The following is a 12,274-nucleotide window of genomic DNA, read 5'->3' as shown; positions in this document are numbered from 1 at the left end:
CCCTCTGAGCAGCTGAGGCCTGGACCTGAGGCCCACGTCCTGGCACAGGCAGTGGGGAGAGAGGCCGCAGATGCTAGACAGATCGGACACGCGGGGACACGCGGGGACACGCAGGGGAGGGAGGAGCCAGTGCTGGCGGTACCCCTGAAGTCGCTCCATGTTTATTCTCCAAAGCCGGGGGGTGGGGGACGGGCAGGTGGGTAAGGCACTGGAGTGAGTGCTGGCCATCCAGGGTGTGAGCCCGGCTGGGGTCGGGGTGGGACCACCCATTCAGGACCCCACAGCCTGAAGGCCCGGGAGGAGGCTGAGGAGGACAGTGGCCACCAGAGTGGGGCTGCCCTGGGGGCTCCCTGCCCCCCTGCCCAGTGGGTCCTGCCAGGGTGGGAGGTTGCAGAGTGTGGACTGGCAGCAGGTCATGGTCATCAGGGTCCCCTCCACTGTCTTGGCGAAGGGCTGACACGCGTCTGTGCACCACGCCGAGTAGGTGGTCAGAGGGCCCGACCCTGGGAGGGAATGGCTTGATCACCCTGGACGGGCCGGGGCAGGGGGGGAGGCCCGCTCCGGGCTGTGCGCTTTCGGCAGGGGGAGACGGGGCTCCTCCCGCTGCGGCCACCCCAGTGGCCCGCTCACCGGTGTTCCCGTGGGAGACGATGGCTTTGCAGAAGCTGTGGCTGTGGACGCAGTTCTGAATCTGGTCACAACTCTCCCCCCTGTGCAGGGCCTGGCAGGAGTAACACTGCAGCACGGCTGAGAGGCGAGGAGGGCTCAGGCGGGGCCACGGCCTGCCCCCCCCCGTGCCTCCCCCCGCGGCCCGTGCTGCTGCCAGCTCTCACCCCTCTGAGAGCCTGCCCTGCAGGAGCCTCCCCGCACCCCTTCCGTCCCCCTTCTCTGCGCCTGGGCCTCTGCGCTAGTCTCCGCCCCCCCCCCCCAACTCCTACGGCCTCCCCCCCCCCCCCCCCGCAGCAGCTCCGACTCTAGGCTCCCTACTCTGGACGGTGGTGGAGGGTCCCAGCCAGGGGAGAGGTGACGGGTGTGCTGAGGGCCCGGGCTCTTCCTCCCCCTTCCCCCCTCCCCCAGCAGGCAAGGTGACACACGGTCCCCCTATGCCAGCCGCCAGCGAGCCCGGCACTCAGTGGGGCGCACACAGTGCCTGCGCCCTCGGGTCGGGGGAGACGGGCACCTCTGCCCCTGCCACCTGCAGTCACACTGGCCTCCTCCTCCTCTTCCTCATCGTCATCGTCATAGCCATCCAGCCCAATGTCCGCGTCGTCGTCCTCCTCCTCCTCGCCCTGCACCTGCCCTCTGCCTGGCCACACAGGCACGTCTGTGAACCCCGCTACCCGCGCACAGGGGACACGCGCTCGAGGCTGTGTCCCCTCCCCGCCCCCCGCCTGTGCTTCACCACTTCTGTGCTCTCTTCCTCCCCACTGTGTCCCCCCTGGTGGCCCCCAAGCTGGCGGCCCTGCTGGCGTGTGGCCTGGCGTTGTCTCTACCGACACCATCCGCCGCCGTGGGCCAGCCCTTTGCAGCAGCTGCCCCCCACCCGGAACCCCTCAGGGTGGGCTAGTTTACAGAACAGGAAGCCGAGACAGGGACCTGCATTTTGAAGAAGTGAAATCTGGGGCTGGGGGGGGTAGGTTCGGGGATCTGTGGGAGCCCAGGACAGCTGACGTCCACCTCCCTCTGGCCTCAGATTCCAGCCCGATCCCTTTCTCCCCAGTCCCTCCCCCAGGCTGGGTGTCCCGAGGGGCCCTGTGGGCCCGGACGATGCCGGCCCCCCCTTTTGCTGCAGGGGTGTCCCCTTGCCCCAGTACCTGGCTGCTGGCACAGCAGCAGGGCCAGGAGGACGGCCGTGGGCATCTTCATTCTGCCGGGGTTGCCGGGGCTGTGTGCTTGTCTCCTTGCTCAGGCGCTGGATCTGTGGGAAGTGGGACAGAGGGCACTTCTGGGGGCTTCCTGGAGGCCCCTGGGCCCCGGCCGCCCCCCCAGCTCCAGCCTCAAACAATGGGCCTCACTCTGGCCCCAGAGCCAGGCATCAGGCCAGGGACGGCCATTTCCCTCCCTGACTTCGGGGGCCGGGGGGAACGGGAAGTCACTGTGGTCGGCCTTGGGGGCGTCCTGTCCACCTGTGCCGCTACTCCCCAGCCTGGCTCGCTCGCTGGCCCGCAAACCTGGCCCCGGAAGCCGTCCTGCCCACCCACCCTGCACCTGCGCCCCCCGGGAACCAGCCCGGGCTGTGCAGACACCGGAGCTTGGCGTCCCGGACCCTCAAGCTGCATATCACTGACCTTCAACCCTGAGTCAGCCTCGCCAACGTTCCACAGCTGCTCGGAGAGTATTTTAATGCAAACACCATGGTTGTGCCCGCTATGCGCCCCCCCCCAAGGCTTTGGTGGGTGCAGCTAGCTCTGCCTGTACCCGAGGGGCTCATCCCTCACCTGCTGAGACGGCATCTCCTTGGAGAGGCCTTCCAGCTCCCACCCACTGCACACCCTATCCCTCCCTGACCTTGGAGGTACCCCCGGCCTCTCCCCATGCTGCTTGCTGAGTGGGAGCTGGCCGGGCAGTGGGGGGAAGCTTCCTGGGAGCCTCAGGGACCTGCCTTCCCTTCTCCTGCCCTCCAGCTGGTGGTGTATGGCATGCAAGCCAGCCTGGCAGGACCCCCACCTCTCTCCCCGGGGGCACCCCTCCTCCTTTACCGGCCACAGACCTGAAGGGGTGTCGAGAGCCCCTCCCCCCTTCCTGGGGGACCGAGGAGTCGGGTGGGGCAGGGGAATGGCTTGGACCTGGAGCCGGGGCTGCAAGCCTGCCCTCCGTGTGCCTGCCTCAGTGCCCAGGCCCCTCCCTTGGCCTCTCTGGGTCGGTGTCCCTGACTGTCCGCAGGCGGGCACCTGTCTGAGCCCGGGGTTCCAGGACACAGTGCCTCCTGCAGACCCCAGCGCGGGGACTCCCTCTAAGGGAGCCACCCCCTACCCACAGGGCTCAGGGCTGGCGGCTGGGGCCCATGTTTAGAGCCTGCGTGGTAAACGGCCTGTGCCCTGGGCTCAGAGCCCTTCTAGGTCGGGGCTTCCTCCCTTGGCCATGCCCAAAGACCCCCCCCCCCCACCCCTGCACAGCATGGACCCGGCCCTGCCTGCTCTCCCCAGTTTGGCCAGGCTGGCTCCAGTGGGTGGCTCCCCCACCCCCCAGACCTGGCCTCCCTCAGGCCAAGTGGATTTAGCAGGTCATTCTCCTCTTCCTGCCAGGTGTGGCCCCAGGCACATGGGCTGGCCCCACTTCCTCTTGCCCTGGCAGAGGAGGAGACGGTGGGGGCGGGGCCACGGGCCCTACTTTCCTTGGGGAACTGTGCTGTCCTGCGCTCAGAGCCCCTATTCTATCCCTACCCTTATCCTCCCTGTGTTGGCCTCTGTTAATCTGATCCAGACCTGGGAAAGGGTGAAGTGTTTCTGGCTGAGGGGCAAAGGTCTAACATCTGTGGGGACAGGAAGGGCATCTGTCCCACCTGCAGGACACAGGAACGGGGGGAATGGAGCTTTGGGGGGCAGATGTGGGCTCTGGGGACAGATGGGGATCTCCACCGCCCTGCACCCCCACTCACACCCAGGAGCCTGTGACGTGACTGTCAGCGTCTCAGAAGCTCATCCGTTCGTTCCTTCAGGCGTGCAGGCACCCATCGTTCATTTGTTCAGCCTGGCCCCCACCTCCCCCTACACACATCCACACCCCGGAACCCTCAGTGCTCGTTTTCTCTAGTCCTTGGACACCCCTGACCCCATCCCCCTCAACCTTGCAGAGTCTCACCTCCTCTCTTCCCGCAAGCACTGTGGTGGAGGGTGACCGAGGGTCCCCGGCATCTGGCACCACAGTGGAGCTGCCCACAGCCTATCAGCGCCCCCCGCTCCCGCACCCTCAGCAGATTACCTGGCCCCACTTCTCTGGGGACCTCTGGGGGTGAGGGTCCCCAAGCTTGCCACCTCCAGACCGGTGCCCTGCCCACCCTGTGCCCACCGTCACACCCCCCAGGACCTCCTTGGAACCCCAGCTCCCCCACGGCTTGTCTCCTGGGTTTCCAGCCTCCTCTCTTCTGCCTGCGGGTTCTTCTTCCTCGTTTACTCTTTGTTTTTGGTTTATTGTGGTAAGATACACAAAATATAAAAGATGCCACCTTAACTGTCGTTGGGCAAGCAGCTCGTTGGCATTAAGCACGTTCACACTGTTGTGCCACCTTTCCCACCCAACCCCTCCACAGCTTCTTCATCTTTCCAAGCAGACACCCTGCCCATTAAGCACCGACTCGCCCACCACAGCCCCTGCCCCACCGTCCTCCTCTGGCCCTGAACCTGATGACTCCAGGGCGCTCACAGAGCTGAGACTGGCTGATTGCACTGAGCAGAATCCTTCAGGCGCAACCCTGTTGTCGCGTGTGACAGATTTCCCCTCCTTTTTAAGGCCGAATAGTCTTCCGTTGTGTGGCCCCACTACATTTTCTTTACCGATTCTTTCGGCCCCAGACGGACGCTGGGATGGCGGGCGAGTTCTGGCTGCCGTGACTCGCTGTGAGCACATGATGGGCGAGTGTCTTCAGGTCCCTGCCTCCACTCTGGGTGTGTGCTCAGGGCTGGGGTTGCTGGAGCATATGTGAGTCTGTGTTTAATTGGTATTGGTGTCTGTCCTGCATGTAAACACACATGTGTGTCTCATTAAAAAAAAAAGATAATAAAAAGCCTTGAAAATCTCCCTCTTTCCTTACCACCTCCTTCCTTGTGCGGCTCTCCGAGCGAGTGGTGACATTCACCAGCCAGGAGCTGAGCTCTCATCCATTGGTCACTAAGCACAGGCTTCGACGCGGAAACATGGAAAGGGGTCAGAACAACCCGGAGGTGGTGGCTCCAGCCGCGTGGCACCCGCCCCCGCCACGCCGCCTGCCCACCAGGCCGCCCCTCCCTTGGCCTGGGGCACTGGAGGGACACTAGGCACTGCCATCCCCAGAGATCCGCTCCTCACTCCGTGCCCCTGCTGAGGGGTTCCTTGCTTGGCCCCCCAGATGTCTGGGGCACCAGTGTTTTATATTGGGGCTCCCCTTGGGAAAATCCATGGGGGGGACATTATGCGTGTCACTTATCTCATTAGAAATCAATCTCCCTCACACTCACATCTTAGAAAAACTCTGAAAATTATTTTGCAGGGTTTCTCTGCAGCCGTATAAAAGAATGCAGAAGCTGTGTCCTGAGTCAGAAAGATATGACTTGGCACGCTGCACGATCTCTCCCGTCTCCAGAGTACTGTCTTCCATTCAAATACGCGCCCCCTGGGCCTGTCCAAGACCCTGCAGAGGAAACAGTGGGGGCAGGGGAAAAGGCCTGGGGGCTTGGAAAGAAAGACCCTGATGACTAAGATGGAGATAGGAGTCTGCGAGGGGGTGGGATCACTTAAGTTGAACGTGATGGTGGGGAAGCTCCAGGACCGCCCGGGGTCCCAGGTTGAGCGGGAGCCCCACATGGGTGCTGGGCTGGGTCCGGCCCCCAGGCTTGGCTGGTTGCTGAGGCCCGTCTGGGAGCAGTATGTCTGCACATCCATGGACAGCAGAGGACCTGTGTCCTGGGGAGGTCCCACTTGGATACCTGGCAGGTATGATGGCAGAATTTCAGATACAGGGTGTGAAGATTAATAAAAGCAAACCTCACGGAGCTGGGAGGCCAGCACCGGCAGCTCTCATCCCCGACCACTCCTCAAAATCAAGTCCAGACAGGAGACTGATGCCTACCAGGCTACGGGCTGGAGGAAGGAAAGTTTCCTCCTCCCCTAGCAACAGTCCGGCCAATGAGAGACAGCCACAGCTCAGCCAATGAGGAGCCACTACACTTCCAGTTTAGCCCAATGGACTTTCAGTTTACAACAGCCCCGCCCCCCCGCCATAAAAGAGCTTTCTCCGCCTTGTTCCGCGCACTTGTTTATTGCTTGCTTGCCTGGCTTGCTGTTCTCTGCTCTTCCTTAATAAATCTATTTTTTTGCTGGTGGGGTAAGGGGCTGTTTTATTTTTAAGTGTTAGAAAACAAAATCCAATGGAGTAAAGTTGAAGACCTACCTGGCAGTCATGAATCAGGCACCGTCCCTTCTAGCAAGTAGAGGACGGCTAGGAGAAGTTGTACAAGATGGAAAGATTTCGTAGGGGGAGCGCACGGAGGTCATAAGTGTTAGCCTTCATCTAAAACCTGTTCATATAATTAGAGTCAGGCGGTGCTTACTCTTTCCCGTCTGGATTCTTTTACTCCTGGTAGGCCTGCGAGATCCATCTGTATGGTGGAAGTCCCATAGCACCTGTTTCTTTTAAGCGCTACACAGTATCGTGTCATGGGAATACGCCATAATTTTTTTAAAAATCCACTGTACAGCTGATGAGCTTTGGACAGTTTTCAGTTTTGAGCTGTTTCAAACAGCACTGCTAAGAACATTCTTGTTTCACGAAAAGGATTGTGATAGAATTTACATACAGCCAAGTGTGCAAACTGAAGTGTATAGATTAATGATGTTATACATATATACAGTAAAACCCTGGGTTACGGGGAACTTGTTCTGCGAGTGTTCGGCAGGACGAGCAAACATTTCTAATAAACTTTAACTTGATAAACGAGCGATGTCTTGCAATACGAGTAGTATGTGATCCCAAAGGTCTCATGATCACAACTGAGCCAATGGTTCTTCTCTCTCTCTCTCTCTCTCTCTCTCTCTCTCTGGGATTGTGGGTGATTGTCGCCCATGCTTGGATGCTCGGTCTCAGGCCATGGTGTTTGTTAGTGATTTTTCAGAATGCTGGAAGGTGCCCACAACTGGAGCTAGTGCATTTTTTTTTTGTCACTGCAAAGCACCTGTGGACAGTCCTTTGCTTTTCCAGACAAGAGTGAGCTTAGGAATGCTTTGCCTCATTCTACGTCAGGTCGCCTGCAGAAATAGACCCTTTCCTCTGCTGCCTTATTGCCAGTTGCATGAAATATAGTATATGTCAGGGGCGCCTGGGTGGCGCAGTCGGTTAAGCGTCCGACTTCAGCCAGGTCACGATCTCGCGGTCCGTGAGTTCGAGCCCCGCATCAGGCTCTGGGCTGATGGCTCGGAGCCTGGAGCCTGTTTCCTATTCTGTGTCTCCCTCTCTCTCTCTCTGCCCCTCCCCCATTCATGCTCTGTCTCTCTCTCTGTCCCAAAAATAAAATAAAAAAAAAAACATTGAAGAAAAAAAGAAATATAGTATATGACAAAACATTATTAACACTGTGCTGTGGTCAACATCTGTGCGAGTGTATACAATAGCCCCCATGTAGAAAAAGGTTGAAAAGAAAGGCGGTAAAAAGAAGGAGGTGATTACAGTGAAAGTTAAGAAGGAAATCATCAAGAAGCATGAGCGAGGCATGTGAGTGGCCGAAATTGTAAGATTTTTATAAGAAGTCTATGTCGGCCATTTGCACAATACTAAAGAAGAAAGAAGAAATAAGGGGGCTAGATACAGCGAAAGGAGTCACGAGAATACCAAAACAATGGCCATGTGTTCTGGAAGATGTAGGAAAGTTGCTTCTGGCTTGGATAAATGAGAAGTGACTGGCAGGTGATACTGTGACCGAGAACTTCATCTGTGAGAAGGCAAAGGCCTCGTACACCGACCTCGTAAGTAAACCTCCACGTAGGTCAACAGGAAACAAAGAAAGCTTCGAGGCAAGCAGGGGATGGTTTGATAACTTTAAGAGAAGTGGCATCCGTAGTGTTGTGAGGCTCAGAGAGGCTGCGAGTTTGGACGCTAACTCAGCGGAGGCATTTGCTACCGAGTTTCCAGAAGCTCGTGGCTTCCAAGGGTTACCTGCCAGAGCAAGTTTTTAACTGTGATGAGACGGGGCTTTTTTGGAAAGAGATACCAAAGAGGACGCACATTATAGAAGAAGAGAACGCAGTGCCCGTCACAAGTCCGTGAAAGACCGTCGCACCCTCTCGTTTTGTGCTAACGCGAGCAGAGGTTTCAAAGTCAAGCCCCTGCTCGTGTGTCATTCCGAGAATCCACGAGCCTTCAGGAAATGCAAGATGTAGAGAAGCCAGTTAAACGTTATGTGGAGGTCCATCAGCAAGGCTTGGGTCACTCGTATCTTGTTCGTTGAGTGGATCAACGAGGCCTCCGGTCCTGCAGCGAAGAAATACCTTTTAGAGAAGAATTTGCCGCTCAAAGCCTTGCTGGTTATGGGTAATGCCCCTGCTGAGCCTCCAGGCTTTGAGGACGACTTACTGGAGGAATTCGAGTTCATTAAGGGCAGGTTCCTTCCTCCCAACACCACTCCAGTCCTCCAGCCCATGGAGCAGCAGGTCATTTAGAACTTTAAAAGGCTTTACACCGAAGCCCGATTTCAGCGATGCTTCGAGGTGACCGAAGGATAAACCTCACCCTCCAAGTTTTGGAAAAATCATTTCCACACCATGGACTGCCCCAAGATCATCGATAAAGCCTGGGATGGGGTCACCAAGAGAACCTTCAATTCTGCTTGGAGAAAACTGTGGTCCGATTGCGTTCTTGGACATGACGTAGAGGGGCTTGCTCATGAACAGCAGCCGTCAGCTGTCAATGAAACTGTGACTTTGGCTTGGGTCATGATCTCATGGCTCATGAGTTTGAGTCTCACGTCAGGCTCTTAGGCTGACAGTTCAGAGCCTGGAGCTTGCTTTGGATTCTGTGTCTCCCTCTCAAAACTAAATAAAGATTAAAAACGTATTGTATTTTCTTTACTATTTTGTATTATATTACAGTATTGTAATCATTTTTATATGATTATTTTTGGGTTGTGGAACGAATCACCTGAGTTTCCTTTATTTCTTTTGGGGAAATTTGCTTTGATATACAAGTGCATTGGATTACAAGCATGTTTCCAGAACGAATTATGCTCACAAACCATGGTTTTACTATACATAGTAACAACCACTCATATCAAGATACAGAGCATTCCAGAAACCCAGAAGGCTCCCTTGGGCTCCTCTCAGTCAGTATCCATCCCCTGAAGGTAACCACTATTCTGACTCTAATACTATACGTTGCTTTTGTCTGTTTAAAACTTCTGTGTAAATGGCATCATACAGTGTCAGCTGCTTTCTGTTTGGCTATTTGCATCCGGCTGTAGTGCTTGTGAGAACCACTCTGGGGCTGTGTGTGTCCGCAGTCTGTCCGTATGCATTTTTGTTACCAGGTAGTGTTGATCGTGTGGGAATTCTGGAGCTGGTACCTAATCTACTGTGGGCAGCACTGGGCTTGTTTCCAGTTTTGGCTTTGATGACGAATGCTGCTCTGCACATTCTTGCACATGTTTTGGTGTAAACAAGCCTTCCTGTCTGGTAGACACCGGGGGTGAGACTCACGTGTGACTCGCTTTGGGAGGTGCCACCAAACACCTTCCAACACGTCTCCACCAGTATTGTGAGAGAGTTCCAGTTGCTCCACGGCCTCACCGACACTTGGTGTTGTCAGTCTTTTAAACTGTAGCGTTCTGGGGCCTGTAGTAGTGCCTCACTGTGCTGTCAGCCTTTCGTGTGTGGAAACTGATCAGTGGATTCCAAAATGCATATGAAACCAGCCATACCCTGGAGTCCCTTCCACTCTCTACTTCTGCTTGCTTGTTTCTCTGCCCCCCCAGGGGTGGCCTCTGTCTCGACCAAAGGCAAATTTTCAGGCTCCCACAATCACAAGGGCCCCAGTGTTTGGGGGACAGCTGGGGGTTTCCAGGGCAGGTCTGCAGGTCTCCCACCTCTGGATTTCAGTTCCTCCTGCCTTTGGTGCTCCTCCAGCTCTCTTGAGTTTTAAAAAGATGGTTTCTGTGATTTACCTGGCTTTTCTTATCGTCAGTGGGAGCCTTAGGCCGCGGCAGATGACTGTCTCCTGCGATGGAAGTCAGCCATTAGGGAAGCAAGGGGGCGAGTGGTGTTCATTGAGACTCTCCAGTCAGAGTGGCGCCAGCCAGGCACGACCTCCAGGGCTAGGCTGGGGGTGCAGTTGCATGCAGGGCATTTATGAAGCCAGGCATTTTACCAGACTTCTCTTCGCAACCACTCACTTAGCGTATGGGCTGACCCTGTATACCAGGGACCCCCATCTTTATGTATGAGAAGCAAAGGGGGCCTGGGAGCTGCCCAAAGTCACACAGATGGGACCCAAGCACCGGTCCTTCTACATCAATTTTATAAAATGTGAAGGTTCTTCTGAGGGTGGGACACAGCAGGATGACACTGGGGCAGCTGGAGGGCAGAGTGCTGGCCTCATCTGGGGGCTGTGCCGGCCGGGTGTGTGTGTGTGTGTGTGTGTGTGTGTGTGTGTGTGGAGTGCCAGTAGGAGCAGCTCGTGGACAGCCAGCAGGGCCAGGGAGCTGGGTCCCACAGGCTGCCTGCAGATCGGCTCATTTGAACAACTTTGGCACCTCTAGGCAGAGGAGCTATCCCTAGTTGTCTGGCACCCAGCCCTGGGGCAGGGAGGGAGGGTGTTCAAGGGTCTGGATAAGAGGTGTGGTTGGGGCGTGTGCATCAGTGGCTGCCCAAGAAAGAGACTGTGCTCTTCAGCCGGAACAGCACTGGGTCAAGACTGCACAACAAAATAAAATAAACAGCAGAGCTGGGATCTGGGCTCAAGGCCTCTGTGCCCCAAATTCCTGCTTCCCAGTAGCTGGTCTCAGCATCCGCTTACCGGTGTCGGGGACTCTGAGACTCTGCACTAACTTAAAAGGAGACAGATCCAATTAGTCACAGAAGTTTGGGTAACTATTTTTTATCGTCCTCATGCAGTCAAGGAGACGCATGGGGACAGGACCCAGCCCTCTGCACATGTGAGCATTTCATTAGGAAAATCTCCAAATGGTCACAGTAGTGGAGCCTTGTGATTCTGTGACCTGCGATAAGAAATACCTAGCGGGGCGGCTGGGTGGCTCAGTCAGTTAGGTGGTTAGGCGTCCAACGCTTGATTCTTGATTTCGGCTCAGGTCATGATCTCCTGGTCTTGAGATTGAGTCCCCCCCCCCCCCCCCCCCCCCCCTCTGAGCATGAAGCCTCCTTCCGTGCCCCCCCCTCCCCGGCTCACTCACGTGTGCACACACTCTCCCTTTTCAAAAATAAAAAAGGGAAATATCTATGGGAACACCTTGGGGTTTTTTCAATCTATTTTTTTATTAAAAAAAATTTTTTTAATGTTTTTATTTATTTTTGAAGGAGAGAGAGAGACAGCGCATGAGCGGGGGAAGAGCAGACAGAGAGGGAGACACAGACTCCGGAGCAGGCTCCAGGCTCTAAGCTGTCAGCACAGAGCCCGATGTGGGGCTTGAACCCACAAACTGTGAGATCATGACCTGAGCCGAAGTCCGAGGCTTAGCCGACGGAGCCCCCCAGGCAGCTCTGGGCACCCTTTGTCTTATTGTGCTTTATCAATACTGCGTTTCCTGCAACGGAAGGTCTGTGGCAAACCCCACAGGCAGGTCTGTCAACACCAGTTCTCCAACAGCGTTTGCTCACTTCGTGTCTGGGTCACATTTTGTTAATTCTCACAGCACCTCGGACTTCTGTGGTGGTGACCTGCGACCAGTGATCTTTGAGGTTAGGGTGGTAATTGTTTTGGGGCGCCACGGACCACCCTGTCCCTGGTCAGCCCTGTTCTCTGAGACATAACGACGCTGGCATCAGGCCAGTTAATATCTCTGCGGTGGCCACTAGGTGTCCCCGTCGGGGGGGGGAGGAGAAGTCGCATGTCTCTATTTAATTAAATTAATTATTTTATTTTTATTTATTATTTTAAATTTTTAAAATCTTTTTTTAAATGTTTATTTATTTTTGAGACAGAGCATGAACGAGGGAGGGTCAGAGAGAGAGGGAGACACAGAATCTGAAGCAGGCTCCAGTCTCTGAGCTGTCAGCACAGAGCCCGATGTGGGGCTCGAACTCACGGACTGTGAGATCATGACCTGAGCCGAAGTCGGCCGCTTAACCGACTGAGCCACCCAGGCACCCCTATTATTTTAAATTTTTAAATGTTTATTCATTTTTGAAGGAGAGAGAGGCAGAGTGTGAGTGGGGGAGGGGCAGAGAGAGGGAGACGCAGAATCTGAAGCAGGTTCCAGGCTCCGAGCTGTCCGCACAGAGCCCGACGCGGGGCTCGAACTCACAAACCGCGAGATCATGACCTGAGCCGAAGTCTAACATACAGTGTGTACAGTGTGCTCTTGGTTTTGGGGGTGGATTCCCGTGATTCACCGCTTACACGTAACACCCAGTGCTCATC

At 55.8% G+C, this 12,274-nt stretch overlaps 1 protein-coding gene across 3 annotated transcripts; it reads right to left on the bottom strand.

The window, feature by feature from the left end:
* On the bottom strand, positions 1–2,320 carry GPIHBP1 (glycosylphosphatidylinositol anchored high density lipoprotein binding protein 1). Of its 3 annotated transcripts, XM_042923853.1 has the most exons (5): positions 2,289–2,320; positions 1,815–1,918; positions 1,181–1,306; positions 631–747; positions 1–503 (listed from the first exon to the last, which is right to left on the bottom strand). In XM_042923853.1, exons 2-5 carry the CDS (start codon positions 1,864–1,866, stop codon positions 271–273), a joined length of 528 nt encoding a protein of 175 aa, XP_042779787.1. In that variant the 5' UTR covers positions 1,867–1,918; positions 2,289–2,320; the 3' UTR covers positions 1–270. The 3 variants fall into 3 exon arrangements, with proteins under 3 accessions (XP_042779787.1, XP_042779786.1, XP_042779788.1); XM_042923852.1 differs by lacking the exon at positions 2,289–2,320 and having other exon boundaries at positions 1,815–2,060; XM_042923854.1 differs by lacking the exon at positions 2,289–2,320 and having other exon boundaries at positions 2–503; positions 1,196–1,306; positions 1,815–2,028.
* Between the last annotated feature and the right edge of the window lie 9,954 nt (positions 2,321–12,274).

Source organism: Panthera leo, chromosome F2 (assembly GCF_018350215.1).
Source record: "Panthera leo isolate Ple1 chromosome F2, P.leo_Ple1_pat1.1, whole genome shotgun sequence".
In the NCBI taxonomy this organism is placed as follows: Eukaryota; Metazoa; Chordata; class Mammalia; order Carnivora; family Felidae; genus Panthera; species Panthera leo.
Note: the sequence above shows the minus strand (reverse complement) of the source record. Positions and strands in the feature narration are given on the sequence as shown.